General features: G+C 47.7%; 1 protein-coding gene across 1 annotated transcript in view; it reads right to left on the reverse strand.

Annotated features, from left to right (window-relative positions):
• Positions 1 to 10076: 10076 nt before the first annotated feature.
• The window catches only part of LOC143956983 (tumor protein p63-regulated gene 1-like protein), a 34229-nt gene continuing 20099 nt past the window's right edge, over positions 10077 to 24206 (reverse strand). The window contains exons 4-6 of the mRNA XM_077467156.1: positions 22008 to 22184; positions 19408 to 19564; positions 10077 to 10631 (exon numbers count right to left, since the gene is read on the reverse strand). Coding sequence (XP_077323282.1) covers positions 10437 to 10631; positions 19408 to 19564; positions 22008 to 22184 — 529 coding nt within the window. The 3' untranslated portion in view covers positions 10077 to 10436. The remainder of the gene's footprint in view (positions 10632 to 19407; positions 19565 to 22007; positions 22185 to 24206) is intronic.

The following is a 24206-nucleotide window of genomic DNA, read 5'->3' on the forward strand; positions in this document are numbered from 1 at the left end:
TGGCCTCCAGCCAGCTGAAAATGCCTCAACCTCCCACAATACCCCCCAGCTCCTATAGTGCTGTTGTCCAACCTTCCATTATGAACCTCACACAATGTCCCACCAGCCTCCTGCAGGGCCCCCTAGCTTTCTAGACTGCTCATAGTGCCCCCAACCTTCAACAGAGCTCTTCCAGTCCTTGTAGTGCACCCTAGTCTACCGCAGTGCCCCTGGAAAACCCCCATCCTCCTGGAGAGACTCACAGCCCCCTAGAGAAACCCCATTCGCTACTCCTGCCCACAGCTCTCCCCAGAAACCTCATCCCCTACAAGGCTACAAAATCTACTGCAGAGTCACCTAACCCCCTTATTTCCCCAGAGTGACACCCAGCCCCCTCCGGAGCCTTCCACCATTTCAATACATAGTGCTCTTTTATTCTCTTAGTGTAAACTTTTTTTTTCCTTCACTGTTGAGACATGGAAGGTTTTGGAAGAATCTGCTAAGCCCTGGTCTTGAAGAGGTTAAGGCGGAGTTCCGCCTAAAAAAAACAAACAATTTTAAAAGTCAGCAGCTAAAAATACTGCAGCTGCTGACTTTTAAAATAAGGACACTTACCTGTCCAGGGAGCCCGCCATACCTTCACCTGAAGCCGATCTGTCCGCTCGGCTCCGGGTGGAAGTGCCGGCATCTTCAGTAAGGGAATCGGGCGTCACAGCCTGGTTCCCTACTGTGCATGCGCGAGTCACGCTGCGCGTTCTGAGTGGTCCCTGCTGTCTTCTGGGTCCATGCCAACCCACCTTATTTTATACAGTAAACATTTATGGGGAACTGTGTCAAATGCTTTTGCAAAATCCAGATACACCACGTCTACGGGCCTTCCTTTATCTAGATACACCACATCTACGGGCCTTCCTTTATCCAGATACACCACATCTACGGGCCTTCCTTTATCCAGATACACCACATCTACGGGCCTTCCTTTATCTAGATACACCACGTCTACGGGCCTTCCTTTATCCAGATACACCACGTCTACGGACCTTCCTTTATCTAGATACACCACGTCTACGGGCCTTCCTTTATCTAGATACACCACATCTACGGGCCTTCCTTTATCTAGATACACCACGTCTACGGGCCTTCCTTTATCCAGATACACCACGTCTACGGGCCTTCCTTTATCTAGATACACCACGTCTACGGGCCTTCCTTTATCTAGATACACCACGTCTACGGGCCTTCCTTTATCCAGATACACCACATCTACGGGCCTTCCTTTATCCAGATACACCACATCTACGGGCCTTCCTTTATCTAGATACACCACGTCTACGGGCCTTCCTTTATCTAGATACACCACATCTACGGGCCTTCCTTTATCTAGATACACCACATCTACGGGCCTTCCTTTATCTAGATACACCACATCTACGGGCCTTCCTTTATCTAGATACACCACGTCTACGGGCCTTCCTTTATCTAGATACACCACGTCTACGGGCCTTCCTTTATCTAGATACACCACATCTACGGGCCTTCCTTTATCTAGATACACCACATCTACGGGCCTTCCTTTATCTAGATACACCACATCTACGGGCCTTCCTTTATCTAGATACACCACATCTACGGGCCTTCCTTTATCCAGATACACCACATCTACGGGCCTTCCTTTATCCAGATACACCACATCTACGGGCCTTCCTTTATCTAGATACACCACGTCTACGGGCCTTCCTTTATCCAGATACACCACATCTACGGGCCTTCCTTTATCCAGATACACCACATCTACGGGTCTTCCTTTATCTAGATACACCACGTCTACGGGCCTTCCTTTATCCAGATACACCACGTCTACGGACCTCCCTTTATCTAGATACACCACATCTACGGGTCTTCCTTTATCTAGATACACCACGTCTACGGGCCTTCCTTTATCTAGATACACCACGTCTACGGGCCTTCCTTTATCTAGATACACCACGTCTACGGGCCTTCCTTTATCTAGATACACCACATCTACGGGCCTTCCTTTATCTAGATACACCACGTCTACGGGCCTTCCTTTATCTAGATACACCACGTCTACGGGCCTTCCTTTATCTAGATACACCACATCTACGGGCCATCATTTATCTAGATACACCACATCTACGGGCCTTCCTTTATCTAGATACACCACGTCTACGGGCCTTCCTTTATCCAGATACACCACGTCTACGGGCCTTCCTTTATCCAGATACACCACGTCTACAGGCCTTCCTTTATCTAGATATACCACGTCTACGGGCCTTCCTTTATCTAGATACACCACATCTACGGGCCATCATTTATCTAGATACACCACATCTACGGGCCTTCCTTTATCTAGATACACCACGTCTACGGGCCTTCCTTTATCCAGATACACCACGTCTACGGGCCTTCCTTTATCCAGATACACCACGTCTACGGACCTTCCTTTATCTAGATACACCACGTCTACGGGCCTTCCTTTATCTAGATACACCACGTCTACGGGTCTTCCTTTATCTAGATACTCCACGTCTTCTGGCCTTCCTTTATGTAGCGTCTACGGGCCTTCCTTTATCTAGATACACCACGTCTACGGGCCTTCCTTTATCTAGATACACCACATCTACGGACCTTCCTTTATCCAGATACACCACGTCTACGGGCCTTCCTTTATCTAGATACTCCACGTCTTCTGGCCTTCCTTTATGTAGCGTCTACGGGCCTTCCTTTATCTAGATACACCACGTCTACGGGCCTTCCTTTATCTAGATATACCACGTCTACGGGCCTTCCTTTATCTAGATACACCACGTCTACGGGCCTTCCTTTATCTAGATACACCACGTCTACGGGCCTTCCTTTATCTAGATACACCACATCTACGGACCTTCCTTTATCCAGATACACCACGTCTACGGGCCTTCCTTTATCTAGATACACCACGTCTACGGGCCTTCCTTTATCTAGATACACCACGTCTACGGGCCTTCCTTTATCTAGATACACCACGTCTACGGGCCTTCCTTTATCTAGATACACCACGTCTACGGGCCTTCCTTTATCTAGATACACCACGTCTACGGGCCTTCCTTTATCTAGATACACCACGTCTACGGGTCTTCCTTTATCTAGATACACCACATCTACGGACCTTCCTTTATCCAGATACACCACGTCTATGGGCCTTCCTTTATCTAGATACACCACGTCTACGGGCCTTCCTTTATCTAGATACACCACATCTACGGGCCTTCCTTTATCTAGATACACCACGTCTACGGGCCTTCCTTTATCTAGATACACCACGTCTACGGGCCTTCCTTTATCTAGATATACCACGTCTACGGGCCTTCCTTTATCCAGATACGCCACGTCTACGGGCCTTCCTTTATCTAGATACACCACGTCTACGAGGCCTTCCTTTATCTAGATACACCACGTCTACGGGCCTTCCTTTATCTACATACACCACATCTACGGGCCTTCCTTTATCCAGATACACCACGTCTATGGGCCTTCCTTTATCTAGATACACCACGTCTACGGGCCTTCCTTTATCTAGATACACCACGTCTACGGGCCTTCCTTTATCTAGATACACCACGTCTACGGGCCTTCCTTTATCTAGATACACCACGTCTACGGGCCTTCCTTTATCTACATACACCACATCTACGGGCCTTCCTTTATCCAGATACACCACGTCTATGGGCCTTCCTTTATCTAGACACACCACGTCTACGGGCCTTCCTTTATCTAGGTACACCACGTCTACGGGCCTTCCTTTATCTAGATACACCACGTCTACGGGCCTTCCTTTATCTAGATACACCACGTCTACGGGCCTTCCTTTATCTAGATACACCACGTCTACGGGCCTTCCTTTATCTAGATACACCACGTCTACGGGCCTTCCTTTATCCAGATACACCACGTCTACGGGCCTTCCTTTATCTAGATACACCACATCTACGGGCCTTCCTTTATCTAGATACACCACATCTACGGGCCTTCCTTTATCTAGATACACCACGTCTACGGGCCTTCCTTTATCCAGATACACCACGTCTACGGGCCTTCCTTTATCTAGATGGCAACTCCCCTTCTCATAGAAGGTTAGTAGATTGGTTTGGCAAGAACGATTCTTCATGAATTCATGCTGATTACTGCTAATGATAACGTTCTCATTACTAAAATCTTGTATATAGTCCCTTATCATCCCCTCCAAGAGTTTAGATACTATTGATGTTAGGCTGACTGGTCTGTAATTCCCAGGGATGTATTTTGGGCCCTTTTTAAATATTGGTGCTACATTGTTTTTTCTCCAATCAGCTGGTACCATTCCTTAGATCATTTCTTGGATGCCATCATCTCTCTATCATTTATTGGATGCAATCATCTCTCTCATTTCTTGAATTCAGTCATCTCTCTATTAATTATTGAACCCAATAATCGTTCAATCATTTTTTGAACCCAATCATCTCTATAATTTCTTGGATCCAATCATCTCTATCATATCTTTATCATTTCTTGAACTTAATCATCACTTTATCATTTATTTTATTCAATCATCTCTCTCATTTATTGGACTTAATCGTCTCTGCATTGTTTCTTGGACTCTTAGGAATATAAATCTTTCTATGATTTTTGCAAAACCATTCATGTCTCTCTCATTTCTTGGCTTCAGTCTTCTCTCTATCATTTCTTGGACCCAATCACCTCTCTACCATTTCTTGGACCCAATCACCTCTCTACCATTTCTTGGACCCAATCATCTACATAGTAGGTGAGGTTGAAAAAAGACACAAGTCCATCAAGTCCAACCTAAGAAACTCTCTCATTTCTTGGACCCAATCACCTCTCTACCATTTCTTGGACCCAATCATCTCTATAATTTCTTGGATCCAATCATCTCTATCATATCTTTATCATTTCTTGGACTTAGTCATCACTTTATCATTTATTTTATTCAATCATCTCTCTCATTTATTGGACTTAATCATCTCTCTATAATTTCTTGGACCCATTCATCTACATAGTAGGTGAGGTTGAAAAAAGACCATCAAGTCCAACCTAAGAAACTCTCTCATTTATTGGATCCATTCATCTCTCTCATTTCTTCGACCCAATCATCTCTCTCTCATTTCTTCGACCCAATCATCTCTCTCTCATTTCTTCGACCCAATCATCTCTCTCTCATTTCTTCGACCCAATCATCTCTCTCATTTCTTTGACCTAATCATCTCTCACATTTCTTGGAGCCATTTATCTCTCTACCATTTTTGGACCCAATCATCTCTTTCATTTCTTGGATCCAATCATCTCTCTCATTTCTTGGACCCAATCATCTCTCTCATTTCTTCTACCCAATCATCTCTCTCATTTCTTCTACCCAATCATCTCTCTCATTTCTTGGATCCAATCATCTCTCTCATTTCTTGGACCCAATCATCTCTCACCTTTCTTGGACCCAATCATCTCTCACCTTTCTTGGACCCAATCATCTCTCTCTCATTTCTTGGATCCAATCATCTCTCTCTCATTTATTGGATCCAATCATCTCTCTCATTTCTTCTACCCAATCATCTCTCTCATTTCTTGGACCCAATCATCTCTCACATTTCTTGGACCCAATCATCTCTCCCATTTCTTGGATCCAATCATCTCTCTCTCATTTATTGGATCCAATCATCTCTCTCATTTCTTCTACCCAATCATCTCTCTCATTTCTTGGATCCAATCATCTCTCTCATTTCTTCTACCCAATCATCTCTCTCATTTCTTGGATCCAATCATCTCTCTCATTTCTTGGATCCAATCATCTCTCTCTCATTTATTGGATCCAATCATCTCTCTCATTTCTTCTACCCAATCATCTCTCTCATTTCTTCTACCCAATCATCTCTCTCATTTCTTGGATCCAATCATCTCTCTCATTTCTTCTACCCAATCATCTCTCTCATTTCTTGGATCCAATCATCTCTCTCTCATTTATTGGATCCAATCATCTCTCTCATTTCTTCTACCCAATCATCTCTCTCATTTATTGGATCCAATCATCTCTCTCATTTCTTCTACCCAATCATCTCTCTCTCATTTCTTCTACCCAATCATCTCTCTCTCATTTCTTCTACCCAATCATCTCTCTCTCATTTCTTCTACCCAATCATCTCTCTCATTTCTTGGACCCAATCATCTCTCTCATTTCTTGGACCCAATCATCTCTCTCATTTCTTGGACCCAATCATCTCTCTCATTTCTTGGACCCAATCATCTCTCTCTCATTTCTTGGATCCATTTATCTCTCTCTCATTTCTTGGACCCAATCATCTCTCTCATTTCTTCGACCCAATCATCTCTCTCATTTCTTCGACCCAATCATCTCTCTCATTTCCTGGACCCAATCATCTCTCTCATTTCTTGGATCCAATCATCTCTCTCATTTCTTGGATCCAATCATCTCTCTCATTTCTTGGACCCAATCATCTCTCACATTTCTTGGACCCAATCATCTCTCTCATTTCTTGGATCCAATCATCTCTCTCATTTCTTGGACCCAATCATCTCTCACATTTCTTGGACCCAATCATCTCTCACATTTCTTGGACCCAATCATCTCTCACATTTCTTGGACCCAATCATCTCTCTCATTTCTTCTACCCAATCATCTCTCACATTTCTTGGACCCAATCATCTCTCACATTTCTTGGACCCAATCATCTCTCACATTTCTTGGATCCATTTATCTCTCTCTCATTTCTTGGACCCAATCATCTCTCTCATTTCTTCTACCCAATCATCTCTCACATTTCTTGGACCCAATCATCTCTCACATTTCTTGGACCCAATCATCTCTCACATTTCTTGGATCCATTTATCTCTCTCTCATTTCTTGGACCCAATCATCTCTCTCATTTCTTGGATCCAATCATCTCTCTCATTTCTTGGACCCAATCATCTCTCTCATTTCTTGGACCCAATCATCTCTCACATTTCTTGGACCCAATCATCTCTCACATTTCTTGGATCCATTTATCTCTCTCTCATTTCTTGGACCCAATCATCTCTCTCATTTCTTGGATCCAATCATCTCTCTCATTTCTTGGACCCAATCATCTCTCTCATTTCTTCTACCCAATCATCTCTCACATTTCTTGGACCCAATCATCTCTCACATTTCTTGGACCCAATCATCTCTCACATTTCTTGGATCCATTTATCTCTCTCTCATTTCTTGGACCCAATCATCTCTCTCATTTCTTGGATCCAATCATCTCTCTCATCTCTTGGACCCAATCATCTCTCACATTTCTTGGACCCAATCACCTCTCTACCATTTCTTGGACCCAATCATCTCTATAATTTCTTGGATCCAATCATCTCTATCATATCTTTATCATTTCTTGGACTTAGTCATCACTTTATCATTTATTTTATTCAATCATCTCTCTCATTTATTGGACTTAATCATCTCTCTATAATTTCTTGGACCCATTCATCTACATAGTAGGTGAGGTTGAAAAAAGACCATCAAGTCCAACCTAAGAAACTCTCTCATTTATTGGATCCATTCATCTCTCTCATTTCTTCGACCCAATCATCTCTCTCTCATTTCTTCGACCCAATCATCTCTCTCTCATTTCTTCGACCCAATCATCTCTCTCTCATTTCTTGGACCCAATCATCTCTCTCATTTCTTTGACCTAATCATCTCTCACATTTCTTGGAGCCATTTATCTCTCTACCATTTTTGGACCCAATCATCTCTTTCATTTCTTGGATCCAATCATCTCTCTCATTTCTTGGACCCAATCATCTCTCTCATTTCTTCTACCCAATCATCTCTCTCATTTCTTCTACCCAATCATCTCTCTCATTTCTTGGATCCAATCATCTCTCTCATTTCTTGGACCCAATCATCTCTCTCTCATTTCTTGGATCCAATCATCTCTCTCTCATTTATTGGATCCAATCATCTCTCTCATTTCTTCTACCCAATCATCTCTCTCATTTCTTGGACCCAATCATCTCTCACATTTCTTGGACCCAATCATCTCTCCCATTTCTTGGATCCAATCATCTCTCTCTCATTTATTGGATCCAATCATCTCTCTCATTTCTTCTACCCAATCATCTCTCTCATTTCTTGGATCCAATCATCTCTCTCATTTCTTCTACCCAATCATCTCTCTCATTTCTTGGATCCAATCATCTCTCTCATTTCTTGGATCCAATCATCTCTCTCTCATTTATTGGATCCAATCATCTCTCTCATTTCTTCTACCCAATCATCTCTCTCATTTCTTCTACCCAATCATCTCTCTCATTTCTTGGATCCAATCATCTCTCTCATTTCTTCTACCCAATCATCTCTCTCATTTCTTGGATCCAATCATCTCTCTCTCATTTATTGGATCCAATCATCTCTCTCATTTCTTCTACCCAATCATCTCTCTCATTTATTGGATCCAATCATCTCTCTCATTTCTTCTACCCAATCATCTCTCTCTCATTTCTTCTACCCAATCATCTCTCTCTCATTTCTTCTACCCAATCATCTCTCTCATTTCTTGGACCCAATCATCTCTCTCATTTCTTGGACCCAATCATCTCTCTCTCATTTCTTGGATCCATTTATCTCTCTCTCATTTCTTGGACCCAATCATCTCTCTCATTTCTTCTACCCAATCATCTCTCTCATTTCTTCGACCCAATCATCTCTCTCATTTCTTCGACCCAATCATCTCTCTCATTTCCTGGACCCAATCATCTCTCTCATTTCTTGGATCCAATCATCTCTCTCATTTCTTGGATCCAATCATCTCTCTCATTTCTTGGACCCAATCATCTCTCACATTTCTTGGACCCAATCATCTCTCTCATTTCTTGGATCCAATCATCTCTCTCATTTCTTGGACCCAATCATCTCTCACATTTCTTGGACCCAATCATCTCTCACATTTCTTGGACCCAATCATCTCTCACATTTCTTGGACCCAATCATCTCTCTCATTTCTTCTACCCAATCATCTCTCACATTTCTTGGACCCAATCATCTCTCACATTTCTTGGACCCAATCATCTCTCTCATTTCTTCTACCCAATCATCTCTCACATTTCTTGGACCCAATCATCTCTCACATTTCTTGGACCCAATCATCTCTCACATTTCTTGGATCCAATCATCTCTCTCATTTCTTCTACCCAATCATCTCTCACATTTCTTGGATCCATTTATCTCTCTCTCATTTCTTGGACCCAATCATCTCTCTCATTTCTTCTACCCAATCATCTCTCACATTTCTTGGACCCAATCATCTCTCACATTTCTTGGATCCATTTATCTCTCTCTCATTTCTTGGACCCAATCATCTCTCTCATTTCTTCTACCCAATCATCTCTCACATTTCTTGGACCCAATCATCTCTCACATTTCTTGGACCCAATCATCTCTCTCATTTCTTCTACCCAATCATCTCTCACATTTCTTGGACCCAATCATCTCTCTCATTTCTTGGACCCAATCATCTCTCTCATTTCTTCTACCCAATCATCTCTCACATTTCTTGGACCCAATCATCTCTCACATTTCTTGGATCCATTTATCTCTCTCTCATTTCTTGGACCCAATCATCTCTCTCATTTCTTCTACCCAATCATCTCTCACATTTCTTGGACCCAATCATCTCTCACATTTCTTGGATCCAATCATCTCTCACATTTCTTGGACCCAATCATCTCTCACATTTCTTGGATCCATTTATCTCTCTCTCATTTCTTGGACCCAATCATCTCTCTCATTTCTTGGATCCAATCATCTCTCTCATTTCTTGGACCCAATCATCTCTCTCATTTCTTCTACCCAATCATCTCTCACATTTCTTGAACCCAATCATCTCTCTCATTTCTTGGATCCATTTATCTCTCTCTCATTTCTTGGACCCAATCATCTCTCACATTTCTTGGACCCAATCATCTCTCTCATTTCTTGGATCCAATCATCTCTCTCTCATTTCTTGGATCCATTTATCTCTCTCTCATTTCTTGGATCCAATCATCTCTCCATCAGAGACGAGACATCCAGTTGTTCTTTCCTTTATTGCTCAAACAAATTTACGTCACAAAACTTCATTTTCTTTAAATAAATATATTTTTAAAGTACTTGATAAGGAAGAGTGATGCCGACACGTTTTCCCTTTATAAAGTCTGACTTCCTTTGGGTTGGAGGTTTTCCTTCACTTGAAGAGCTGAATGTAGTTAAGTATTTCAGTCTTTAACATTTGCAAACTAAACTTTAAAATTCGCTCTCGAAAAAGAAAAAATCCATTGAGAGTTGTAGATCTGATGACTCTTGTACTTTCAGGTAGAAGTCCTCCCCTACGATGTCTTCTCGGATCCATCACTTGGAGTGGAGTATTTACATAGCCGTAGGCGACCATTCAAAATCCAAATCCCCACCTTGGCTTGGCATAACCCAACTGGACTTTGCTGTTGACTAAGGACACCAGTCCTATGGAGGTATCTATCTGCACAGGCCTGTTGAGAATGAGTGCGCCGTTGGCTCGCCCAGGGAGGGGGCTGCTTTGGTGTGCCACGTTCACCATTTCCAATAGCTTCTCCTTAAATTGCTCCAGCTGTGAAAAAAAAAAAAACACAAAATCCACCGTGAGTGAAAGCATTAGATGGAGTGACTGGGGGGTCTCTCCATTTCCGGCTACATGGATGCCTAGACCAGGTTTATCATCGGCCAGCTTGACAATAACAATTATAGATTATGAATTCACAATGATTTACTTAAATGGATGCAGTTCTGCCAAAGTCCTTTTGTTTCTCTGTATTGGTTCAGCAGGAACGGGACACATTTTGATCCGTCTATGGGCAGGCTGGTTGCAGGGCCAGATTAAGAGCATCGTGTGCTTTGTGCTGAGGATTTTGGTGGACCTTTTACTGGACACCCTTCTGTGTTTAGAAGAGCCTTTGTTGGCATGCGCTCAAACTCCAAAGGGCTCATGCCAACTAGGGAAGCCTGGCATTCAGTGGCGTAACTAGAACCTTCAGGGCCCCCGATGCAAGAAACCATGAAGGGCCCCCCTGAACCCCAGCCAGGGCCCTTCCCTCCGAGTCTGGCGGTGGAACTCCAGGGCGTGGTCACAGGTATGACCTTTGTGAGCCCTGTACTTCCACCACTGGTATCAGTATTTTTATTTTTTTTATTTTTTATTTTATTTTTAGGTGCCTCATTGGGGGACTGTTCCTAGGCAGGATGGGGTCCCCGTCCCCAGAAGAGATGAGGTCCTTTTCTCCAGGGCAGATGAAGTTACTGCCCCCAGGTGAGAAGGAGTCCCTGTCCCCAGGGAAGGTGGGGGTCTCTGTCCCCACGTGAGAAGGAGTCCCTGTCCCCAGGGAAGGTGGGGGTCTCTGTCCCCACGTAAGAAGGGGTCCCTGTCCCCAGGGGGAGATGGAGGGGGTATGTAATGGTGTGTGGGGGATGGGGTCCTCTCACTCACCATGACCAAGCTGCAGGCCGTGCACTCATCCATGTTGGCCTGGGCTCCATCCAGTGTGCTGGACGGGCGATCAGCATATCTCCCAGAAAGACCTTTCATCATCTGTGTATGACGGGGGAGGAGGGGGGCTGGCTGACAAGCCTGCAGTGTCCTCCGGGGGGCTCTCATAGGGCTGCACTGCATCTGTGTGCTTAAAGTTTGTTTACCCGGGAGAAGTATGCAGTGCAGTGTGGGCTGGACTCAGAGGGGGCGGGACTCTGGCTGGGGAGAACAGACATCGGACTGAGCGGCAATGCATGGAGCAGGAGAGGGGTACTCTGAGGAGCCGGCCGAGGACACAGGTCATGTGGGGAATGCACAACTAAAGAGCAGCCAGTGCGATAGTCGAGCATGGAGCTCTGCTAGTCACCCTCCACCTCCACCACCCGTGTGCATGGTGCACTGGTACCCCTAGCTGCCTATGCTGCTGCCGGCCATATGTAGAGGGGGCTGCATGGGCCCCCTGCATCACAGGGCCCGGTTGCGGTCGCAACTGCTTCACCCTCTATAGTTACGCCCCTGCTGGCATTTGACTTGCCAGGTTGGTGTAAGGGCCGTGCATTGGTGTGCACTCTGTGCTGAAAGAGTGCAGCCGGATAGGCGTGACGCTACGGAAGCCCCAGAATTCTGCAGTAGCCCTGCACTGGTGTGCCCCAGGCTTCCGTTAGGACTGCTCATCATCGATCCCACCACCCTGCCCAGGCGGTGCATGTGGAATGCAGGGCCCGTCAGGGGAGAACTCTGTTGGCCCATTGCTTTTCATGAGCAGTGCGTTCTTTTTGGGTGGCTGAGCCTATATTAAGGCAGGGGCCTGGAGCTGCAGCTCCAATAGCCCCTATGTTAATCCAGCCCTGGCTGGTTGTACGGAAGTTGATCCGTTGATCAGCCTGTCGGGTTATCTTCATCTGATCACTGCCAGTGGCCGTAGCTGCCAGCAGTGATCATTGTATTCTGCCAATGGGAAGGCTCCCCCCTCCCCCCACCCAGCTGGAGGAATTCCTGTGTTTATGGGGGGGATCAAGTAATTTTTCATAATTTATGACCAGCTTCAGTCATGAAGGACTACGAGCCCCACCTATGTGATAATGTGCCCCCTAATGGTGGGGGAGGGGAGAGCAGGGGGCAGAATGCTCTGAAGAGCAGGACTGAGGATGAAGTCAGGTGCAGCATTGGAGAGTGGAGAGGGTAAGTGAAGAATGGAAATACCTTTTTTTTAAATGGGGGGATGGGGGGGGGCAATCAAAAAAAAATCCTAGAGTTCCACTCAAATTTAGGGGTTTTTTTCAGCAGGAACGCGGGGGAACGCGAGGGAATGCGGGGGAATGTGGGGGAACGCGGGGGAACGCGGGGGAACGCGGGGGAACGCGGGGGAACGCGGGGGAATGCGGGGGAACGCGGGGGAACGCGAGGGAACGCGGGGGAACGCGGGGGAACGCGGGGGAACGCGGGGGAACGCCTGGGAATGCTGGGGAACGCAGTGAAGGCACCACCAGCACGGAATGGATATTATGATAAGGGGTGCTTGGATGTGCTGGAGGCTCTAGTGATGCTGGCTGCTGGGGGTTCTACTGTTGCTGTGAGGATCTATTGTTGCTGATGGGGGGTTATTTGTTCTGGAGTGGTCAGTTGTTGATGGGAGAGGTCTATTTTTGCTGGCTGCTGGAGAGTCTATTGATGCTGGGTACTGGAAGATCTATTGTTGCTGGTGGAGGTTTATTGTAGCTGGGAAGATCTATTGTTTCTAACTGAATCTATTATTGCTGGGGGAACCTATTGTTGCTGGGGAGATCTATTGTTGCTGAGGTTATCTATTGGTGCAGATGAATCTATAGTTGATAGGAAGATCTATTGTTGCTGGGGTGGGGATCTATTGTTGCTGGGGAGATATACTGTTTCTAAAGGGATCTATTGGTGCAGAGGGATCTATTGTTGATGGGAGGGATCTATTGCTGCCAGTGAACTCTATTGTTTCAAGGGGGATCTATTGTTGCTGGGAGGGATCTATTGCTGCTGTGGATATCTATTGCTGCAGGGTGGATCTATAGTTGCTGGAAGGGATCTGTTGTTGCTTGGGAGATCTGTTGTTGCTGGAAGAGATCTTTTGTTGCTGGATGGGGATCTATTGTGCTGGTGAAGTCTATTGTTTTTGTGGAGACTTATTGTTGCTGGGGAGATCTGTTGTTGCTAAGGGGATCTATTGGTGCAGTGGAGTCTATAGTTTATGTAAAGATCTATTGTTGCTGGAGTGGGGATCTATTTTTGCTGAAAAGGATCTATTTTTGCTGGTGAAATCTATTGTTTCAAGGGAGATCTACAGTTGCTGGGTAGATCTATTGTTGCTGGGAGGAATCTATTGTTGCTGGGAGGAATCTATTGTTGCTGGAAGATCTATTGCTGCAGGGAGGATATATAGTTGTTAGAAGGGATCTATTGTTGCTGGGGAGATCTTTTGTTACTGGAAGGGCTATATTGTTTCTGGGAAGGGTCAGTTGTTGCTGGGTGGGGATCTATTGTTGCTGTCTGCAGAGGATCTATTTCACTGCCCTTCATTAGCAAATGCCATACAAACTACTTAGCACCATAAATTATACTTGGTTCTGTATTGTCTAGGTAGGGGGAGGAACCAAGGTATGGTGCTCGGAGGTGGGTAGGGGGTATATCCAAGGGATGGTGCTCAGAGGTGGGTAGGGGGTATAACGAAGGGACGGTGCTTGGAGGTGGGTAGGGGGTGGAACTCAGTGACGGTGCTTGGAGGTGGGTAGGGGGTGGAACCAAGGGGTGGTACTGGGAGGTGGGTAGGGGATGGAACCAAGGGACGGTGCTTGGAGGTGAGTAGGGGGTGGAACCAAGGGACGGTGCTTGGAGGTGAGTAGGGGGTGGAACCAAGGGACGGTGCTCGGAGGTGGGTAGGGGGTATATCCAAGGGATGGTGCTCAGAGGTGGGTAGGGGGTGGAACCAAGGGACGGTGCTCAGAGGTGGGTAGGGGTGGAACCAAGGGACGGTGCTCGGAGGTGGGTAGGGGGTGGAACCAAGGGACGGTGCTTGGAGGTGGGTAGGGGGTGGAACCAAGGGGCCGTGCTCGGAGGTGAGTAGGGGGTGGAACTCAGTGACGGTGCTCGGAGGTGGGTAGGGGGTGGAACCAAGGGGTGGTACTGGGAGGTGGGTAGGGGATGGAACCAAGGGACGGTGCTTGGAGGTGAGTAGGGGGTGGAACCAAGGGACGGTGCTTGGAGGTGAGTAGGGGGTGGAACCAAGGGACGGTGCTCGGAGGTGGGTAGGGGGTATATCCAAGGGATGGTGCTCAGAGGTGGGTAGGGGGTGGAACCAAGGGACGGTGCTCAGAGGTGGGTAGGGGTGGAACCAAGGGACGGTGCTCAGAGGTGGGTAGGGGGTGGAACCAAGGGACGGTGCTTGGAGGTGGGTAGGGGGTGGAACCAAGGGACGGTGCTTGGAGGTGGGTAGGGGGTGGAACCAAGGGGCGGTACTGGGAGGTGAGTAGGGGGTGGAACCAAGGTACGGTGTTTGGAGGTGGGTAGGGGGTGGAACCAAGGGGCGGTGCTCGGAGGTGGGTAGGGGGTGGAACCAAGGGACGTTGCTTGGAGTTTTACTTGATTGGTAATCTCTGGAGTGGGTGGAGCTGGGAACAAGATCTACACGGGAGTTCCTAAGACATACAGAGTCATTGGATAGTTCCAGGAACCCCCAGCTGCCCGTTAGTCCTCCTGCTGCACTACAGCCAGCCAGGGGCCCGTCCTCGCTCCATGCAACACACACCACCATGACTATAAGAGCCATACTCCGATGATGTCATCAAAGCTTTATTGATAACAGACACTGCATTCTTCCACTCTGGATCTGCCCCTTAAACGCGTTTCAGTCATTTGGGCTTAGTCATAGAGATCTCTTCTTCTTTGTCATCGCAGTTGCCCCGATCTTCACCCCACCCCGCATCTTATTTTCAGTTTTGGGGGGACTGACTCTTCAGACGTCTTTCACATTATTTTTTTGCAATGATTTTTTCTCTCCGGGCGCAGCACCATGGCGGAGAGAAGCCATCTTTCTTTTTGAACCTTCATAATGTCTGATGTGTAATTCCCGCTTGGCCCAGCGCTCCGGTAATTGACTTTGGAGGCGGCTGGGAGGATAATAATACGGCGGCTTTCCTGGACAAATTGCCGGGATGACATGAAGCTAATTTGTTACACGGAGCCGACTCAGAACACCGATCGATGCCCAGCAATGGATGATGGCGACGCGATTCACAGAGGGGATTCTCTAACAAATGCCTGACAAGGAATGAAGATTATTTATCAGACACCACCGATCGATAGAGATTAGTGATGGCCGAGGCTGGATGGAGCCGAACATCTACAAACAGAAGATTCTTACTTTGTACACAAGACTCAGCGCTAATAAAGATACATTGTGGGAGTGTCCCCGAAAACCGAGCGCCAAATCTGTGCAGATCTAAATCTACATCTTACATCTAAACTGTGTGTGAGCCCCACAAACCCAAAACACATTTCAATCAATTTTTTTATCCAGAGCAACCCCCCATCCATCGCCCAGGTCTCCATCCATCCATCCATGTCTCCATCCATCCATCCATGTCTCCATCCATCCATCCATGTCTTCATCCATCCATCCATCCATGTCACCATCCATCCATCCATCCATGTCACCATCCATCCATCCATCGCCCAGGTCTCCATCCATCCATCCATCGCCCAGGTCTCCATCCATCCATCCATCCATCGCCCAGGTCTCCATCCATCCATCCATCGCCCAGGTCTCCATCCATCCATCCATCCATCCATCGCCCAGGTCTCCATCCATCCATCCATGTCTCCATCCATCCATCGATGTCTTCATCCATCCATCGCCCAGGTCTCCATCCATCCATCCATCGCCCAAGTCTCCATCCATCCATCCATCGCCCAGGTCTCCATCCATCCATCCATGTCTCCATCCATCCATCCATGTCTTCATCCATCCATCGCCCAGGTCTCCATCCATCCATCCATCGCCCAGGTCTCCATCCATCCATCCATCGCCCAGGTCTCCGTCCATCCATCCATGTCTTCATCCATCCATCGCCCAGGTCTCCATCCATCCATCCATCGCCCAGGTCTCCATCCATCCATCCATCGCCCAGGTCTCCATCCATCAATCCATGTCTTCATCCATCCATCCATGTCTTCATCCATCCATCGCCCAGTTCTCCATCCATCCATGTCTCCATCCATCCATCCATGTCTCCATCCATCCATCCATGTCTCCATCCATCCATCCATCCATCGCCCAGGTCTCCATCCATGTCTTCATCCATCCATCCATCGCCCAGGTCTCCATCCATCCATCCATGTCTTCATCCATCCATCCATCGCCCAGGTCTCCATCCATCCATCCATGTCTTTATCCATCCATCCATTGCCCAGGTCTCCATCCATCCATCCATGTCTTCATCCATCCATCCATCGCCCAGGTCTCCATCCATCCATCCATGTCTTCATCCATCCATCGCCCAGGTCTCCATCCATCCATCCATCGCCCAGGTCTCCATCCATCCATCCATCGCCCAGGTCTCCATCCATCAATCCATGTCTCCATCCATCAATCCATGTCTTCATCCATCCATCCATGTCTTCATCCATCCATCGCCCAGGTCTCCATCCATCCATCCATCGCCCAGGTCTCCATCCATCCATCCATCGCCCAGGTCTCCATCCGTCAATCCATGTCTTCATCCATCCATCCATGTCTTCATCCATCCATCGCCCAGGTCTCCATCCATCCATGTCTCCATCCATCCATCCATGTCTCCATCCATTCATCCATGTCTCCATTCATCCATCCATGTCTTCATCCATCCATCCATCGCCCAGGTCTCCATCCATCCATTCATGTCTCCATCCATCCATCCATGTCTCCATCCATCCATCCATCCATCGCCCAGGTCTCCATCCATGTCTTCATCCATCCATCCATCGCCCAGGTCTCCATCCATCCATCCATGTCTTCATCCATCCATCCATCGCCCAGGTCTCCATCCATCCATCCATGTCTTTATCCATCCATCCATTGCCCAGGTCTCCATCCATCCATCCATGTCTTCATCCATCCATCCATCACCCAGGTCTCCATCCATCCATCCATGTCTTCATCCATCCATCCATCGCCCAGGTCTCCATCCATCCATCCATGTCTTTATCCATCCATCCATTGCCCAGGTCTCCATCCATCCATCCATGTCTTTATCCATCCATCCATTGCCCAGGTCTCCATCCATCCATCCATGTCTTCATCCATCCATCCATCGCCCAGGTCTCCATCCATCCATCCATGTCTTCATCCATCCATCGCCCATGATGAAGATATTTGCCAGCACACCATGGAACGACGCAAATAGCTTCGAAAACGGGTGATTTATTGCATGATCACAACACAAAGATAGTGCAACGTTTCGGAGCCGCACAGGGCCCCTTCACCAGGCATGTGATCACATGCCTGGTGAAGGGGCCCTGCGTGGTTTCTGAAACGTTGCACTATCTTTGTGTTGTGATCATGCAATAAATCACCCGTTTTCGAAGCTATTTGCGTCGTTCCATGGTGTGCTGGCAAATATCTTCATCATGACTTGAACCCGTATCCAGCTGGTTGTTGCTGCAGCACCCAAATCTGGGAGTGCATCCAGGAACGTGTGCCACGGGAATATGAAGTACATCCATCACCCATGTTTCCATCCATCCATCCATCCATCCATCCATGTCTTCTTTGTCAGACATTTGTGAACACTGCCAAGGACTACACAGGCACCAGGATCTACATAATTTTCTTATCTCTAAGTCAGAATCTCAGTTCAAGAAGTACGGGGGGGTCTTAGGGTTGCCGATCGTCTCCCCTGAGGATTGTGTAAGTTTTGCCCACTTACATAGAAATGAAGGGTCTAGCATTCTTATCAGAGGTGTATTTTATATGATGGAGACAGAATATCAACCAAAAATCCAGAAAAAACACACAATACAAATGTTATAAATGGAGTAAAATAAGTATTTGATCCCCAACCAACCAACAATAACCCTCCCCCCACAGACTGGCTCCAGTAGGTGCTCATGTGGTACACAGATTAGTCCTGTCAATGTAAGAAGGTTCTTACATTTCTTTGCACAATCTGCAGGGGAGACAATCGTTATTTCCCCCCCACTGTAGATGGTGACGTTGGATGATTCCTTAACAAAGATGGTGCTGCCCTTCTGGAGGGCAAGTGAAGGCATCCTTGGTGGGGGAATAAGAGAGGTGATTGGGTATTGTATCATACATGCTCTTAAAGTGGCTGTAAACCCTTACAACACACTTTGACCTACAGGTGAGCCTAGATTAAGGCCTAGATTAAGGCTTACCTGTAGGTCCAAGAAATATCTCCTAAACCTACACGGTTTAGGAGATATTTGCCCGAAGACAGGCACCGGCGCGCCGGCACACTGAGCGCGGCATTGTCAATGACGGAGAAGCCGCGCGTGTTGGCTCCCGTGCGCATGCGTGGGAGTGACGTCATCGCGGCTTCGCCGAATGACAGCGGCGGAGCAGCGAGACCCCACCGAGAAGATGGATGCGCCGGACTACAGGGGACAGCGGTGACTTCGCTGGCTCCTGTGTCAGGTAAGTGACACATAATGGACTACTATGTGATGCAATGCGATGCGATGCGATACATAGTAGTCCATTACCTTTGCAGTGAATGGAAGAGGAAGTAACACCCATCAGGGTTTACTTCCTCTTTAACATGAAACATATATATCTGACGCTAGACCAGCTCTCATTTCTCCTGATAGTCACCATTTTTGTTTTGCTTTGTGACTTTACCTGGCACATGTCTCTCAGGTCCTCCTGGGTGGCCTCTCCCGGGTGTTGGACCAGGTTGATGTAGGAAAGGTCTTCTGTCCATGGATTCCACCATGAAAGGAAAGATGGCGGAGCTCGGAGCTTGTCCCACTTCACCTGGAGAGCATTGCCCCCCCTCCTGGAGAGAGAAGACAACCAATGACAACGGGAAATAATAACGGGAAGAATAAGAGAAATGTTGTTTTGGTTGTTGGAATCTGTTCTTTATGACTTTACCAAAACCTTTCCTACCAACGCCACCAACTCTACACTGTCACTATAACCTGGAGGTATTGGAGGTCGTTGGATGGGCAGCAGGAACGGTGAGGTGTCCATCATTCAAGGCCATAATATGGAGCAGCCATCAGAGAGGATGAACTGGTCCGGCAGGCAGCAAAGTTATCATGACCTGGGAATAATGGAATGGTGGTGATGGAGACTCGGGGTCGTCCTCCTGCTGTAGGAATTATTTTCCCGCTCCAACGCCTGATCCAGTGAAAGGCCACCGACTTCTGGGGTCTGCTGGTGCCACACCAACCAGAGCCTGGCGTCCAGCGCGTGTGCGGCTCAGTGTTACAGACAATACACCAGGTGCTAAGCCCCCTGTGCTTTCCTGTGTGCCCCCCGAGACCCTCAGCAGCTTCTTCTGTGACCCCCTGAGCACCTCCGAAATGCCTCTAGGTTCCATTGTATCCTACGTTCCAGTGATCCCAGTGATCCCAGTACCCTGGTGCTCCTAGTCCCTCTCATGTGTGTTCCCATAATACCATCGTCCCTGTGCTGCAAGAGGCCCTCACTCCAGTGTTCCTGCAATCCAAGCCCCCCAGTGCCCAGAGAGTCTCACTACTATTAGTGGATTAGTGTGGGGTGGCGAGCTGAAGCGAACGGGGGGGGGGGGGGGGGTGCTCAGGTGGTCTGTCTGTTGCCCCCCCCCAACCAATGGAGCACCAGCCCCCACTGTACCTGGCATCGGCATCACTACTCCTGTCAGCCCAGTCCTGGAAGCACTGAAGTGAGGAGGAGAGAGTTGGGAGGAGGTGTATGCTGTGCTCTCTCTCCCTCTTCTCCTTCCTCCCGGTGCAGCGCTCTTCTACACAAAGCTGCCTGCTTCTAAAAGTAGGAGAGCTGTCAGATTGGGGCCGTACTGGCTTTGCTTACCTGCCCCCCCCCCCACCCCACCCCCACTTCAAACACAAATTCATGCATAAATGCTGCATTAGAACACAGTGGCTGGTGTGTGGTGGGATGACAGCAGCGCCAATGCGCCAACTGCAGTGCATCAGGCCGCGTACACACGGGCGGATTGTCTGTCCAAAATCCGCTCGTGTGTGGGCTTCAGCTGACTTTTTCAGCGGACAATCTGACCAACAAAGTCTTACGGAATTTCCGTAAGACAGTCCGTTCAAACTTGGTTTCAGAGGACAGTCCGCTCGTGTGTAGGCAAGTTGGACGGACTAAGTATGGCGCATGCTCAGAAAGGATTTACACGGCCGAAGGTTGCATTGCAGTGTATTGGAAGTCGTATTTCTAGTCCCGTCGTACGTGCTGTACACGTCATCCCGCACGCTTTCAGCGGACTGTCTGTTCATCGTGTGTGGTCAAGTCCGTTCATTCAAAATTTGGACGGACTGTCTGTCGGATTGTCTGACGAACTTAGTTGGGCAGACAATCCGCCCGTGTGTACGCGGCCTTAGACTTTAATAAAAAATAGAAAAACTTTATTGAAATGTGACATTTTATTAATAGGGAAGTATGGCCAATTTTTTTTTGGCCATACTTCTCTTCTGAGCTAAATTGGCTCTGCCTGACCCAAGATGTCTCCCAGAGTCACACGGGGAACAGCATCCAATTGGACAGCTTCCCCAGTGATCCAGGAAACCATAGAGGGGCCATGTTCCTCTTGACCTCCCCTCCGACTGCAATGCCACTGCGGCCAAGCACCACCTACCATGGAGAAAGTAGACTACCCCTGCCTACAGACAGATCTGGAGCTGTGCAGTTATTCTGCCAAGTGAATACCTGCTGGGGGTAGGATCCTCTAAGCTTGCACATAATGGGGGGGCATTTTGGCACCTTTACTCAGGACACTGGATGACCATGTCTCACCATTGACCACCACCACCTCTTTAACCATCCATGACTTATCCTAAAGCCACTTCTCCAGCTCCCACAAGTGTCAGGAAGAACCATTTTCACATCTCCCATCCTATTCTTGGGAAATCAACATCAACGCGTTCCATGGTGGTTTAGATTAAAGTCTCTTAAAGTGTTGATAACAATTTTGAGGGAATCATCCTGACATTGTCCAAGTACGGGGCAGGAGGTGTGAACATTCTGTAGCCCCTCTTCCTGATACTCATTGGAACGGAAGAATTCCAGTTGAAGGTGAATAGCTCCTGCTGGCTTCTACTACCTTCCTGGGGAGTCTCTGGGGTAGGAGGGTGAAGGGAAGGTTCCCCAATGCTAAACGGAAAGAAAAAAGAACCAGCAGGGGTTCTAACCCCCCCCCCCCCACCACCACTCTATCCAAAACAAAACCATAGATATTGGATTTCCATTGTTGGGTTTTGCAGAAGACTTACTTGTTCAGCGCCATCTTGGGGTAGGTCAGAGGTCCCCATATCACAGTGTCAATGAAATTCAGAGGGATGCGGAATAAACGGCAGCTGCCCATCTCCAGGAAGTTATAGTAACAGATGAGAAGGGAACGCTCACACAGGAAGACGAGGACTTCTCGCTCTGTGCCCCAGTGGCTGATCCTGTAGGGGGCAGATGGGAGGCCAATCAAATTAAAGAAAGATCGCAGAAACTCTTTTCACTATTCAACCTTCCCTTCCTCCCGCTAGGGCGCAGTCCCTGTTGTGCCAACAACTTTACACCTGGCTCCATTGGTTTTAGAAATCCCCCTATAAAACTGCTGCTGTAGGCCCCGGCCCATAAGTACCGATACCGGGCAAAACATGGGTAGCAAAAGTTTTCTTGCTGGTTCTAAAAAAAGGGATGTGCCAAATCTTTGGTGCCACGGTGTTCCATTACCAAAACCAACCGCAAACTGCAAAGAGGAGTCCCAGCTGGTTGAAATGGAGATCTGAAAAGCATGAATCAAATTCTACTCTTTAGTGTAGCGCCTGATGGGTTTACTTCCTCTTTGATTCCCTGCAAAGGTAAAGCATAATGGACTACTATGCATCGCATCGCATCACATAGCATCGCATCGCATCACATAGCATCGCATCGCATCGTAGTCCATTATGCTTTACCTTTGCAGGGAATCAAAGAGGAAGTAAACCCATCAGGGTTTACTTCCTCTTTAAGTACATTTCTCTAGAAATTCTCCTGTTAAGCAGGGGAACCAAGCTATATACACACTAATCCTATCAATCCTAGCAATCCTAGTACCTACCTAGGAGGGCAGCGGTGACTTTGCTGGCTCCTGTGTCAGGTAAGTGACACATAATGGACTACTATGCATTGCATCGCATCACATCACATAGCATCACATAGCATCGCATCGCATAGTAGTCCATTATGTGTCACTTACCTGACACAGGAGCCAGCGAAATCACCGCTGTCCCCTGTAGTCCGGAGCCTCCATCTTCTCAGTGGGTCTCACTGCTCCGACGCTGTCATTCGGCAAAGCCGCTATGACGTCACTCCCCGCACATGCGCACGGGAGCCACCACTCGCGGCATATCGCCGTTGACCGCGGCGTGCTCAGTGCGCCTGCGCGTCGCTGTCTACGTCACATGCTCCGTAGACAGCGGTGCCTGTCTTTCGGCAAATATCTCCTAAACCGTGTAGGTTTAGGAAATATTTATTGGACCTACAGGTAAGCCTTAATCTAGGCCTTAATCTAGGCTTACCTGTAGGTCAAAGTGGTTTGTCAGGGTTTACAACCACTTTAACAGAGGAGCTGTGATTGATTAGTGTAGTCTGCTCAGTGTGCTCAGCTGCTGGTTGGTTTCCGGCACTGACCTCCTCTGTATCCAGGCCACCTAGGAAGGTTCTTTGTGAATAGGTGTCTGAATATTAATACCACTCTAGTCAGTCCCAGGGAGGGTGGCCCTGGAGGATGCTGGGAGAGGGTATTTAGTCTTTGGATACACTGCGCATGAGGTCTTTCCTGGAGAGGGGGGGGGGGGGAGGGGGGCACACTGCCATGCGGCCTCAGGTGGGCGACCTGAAGTCAGAGAGAGAAGGACCCTGGTTTTACGGAGAGCTGGGTGAGGGGCTGTTTATTGAAGATCTGGTCGCTTGGAAGCTGGAAGGAGGCCATTAGCTGTCCCTGAACATTTTGTGAGTAAACAACCTAAAGGATCTATAGACTTTCTTACCCCCCACTGTTCTACTATAGAGTCAGCTGAGGGTCCAGACTAGGGAACACTGGCTGGTGTTCTGAAGAGCTTTGTCCGGTTACTGCTAATACTAAGGGTCCTGTACAGTCAGGGGCGGACTGACCATTCAGACACTCGCCCGACGGCCCCCCGGGCCACTAGGGGGCCCCATCAGGGTTGCCAGCCTCAGTAAAACCAGGGACAGTATGTAAAAATCTGTGTTTTTTACATCTGTCTCTGAAATGACATCCTTTTGGTCTAAAAATCCCGAGATTATAGCTGCCCCGCCTCTCCAGTACCTTCTCAGCCAATAGAAACATGTCTGTGTATACTGTCTGTGTATACTGTGTGTGTACATGTATGTGTATACTGTGTGATTGTATACTGTGTGGCCCCATAATCTCTGATTGCCTGGGGGCCCCATAATCTCCTATTGCCCGGGTGCCC

This window comes from Lithobates pipiens, unplaced genomic scaffold, assembly GCF_037356315.1.
Source record: "Lithobates pipiens isolate NorthernLeopardFrog02 unplaced genomic scaffold, aLitPip1_a1.2 Scaffold_47, whole genome shotgun sequence".
Lineage (NCBI taxonomy): Eukaryota > Metazoa > Chordata > Amphibia > Anura > Ranidae > Lithobates > Lithobates pipiens.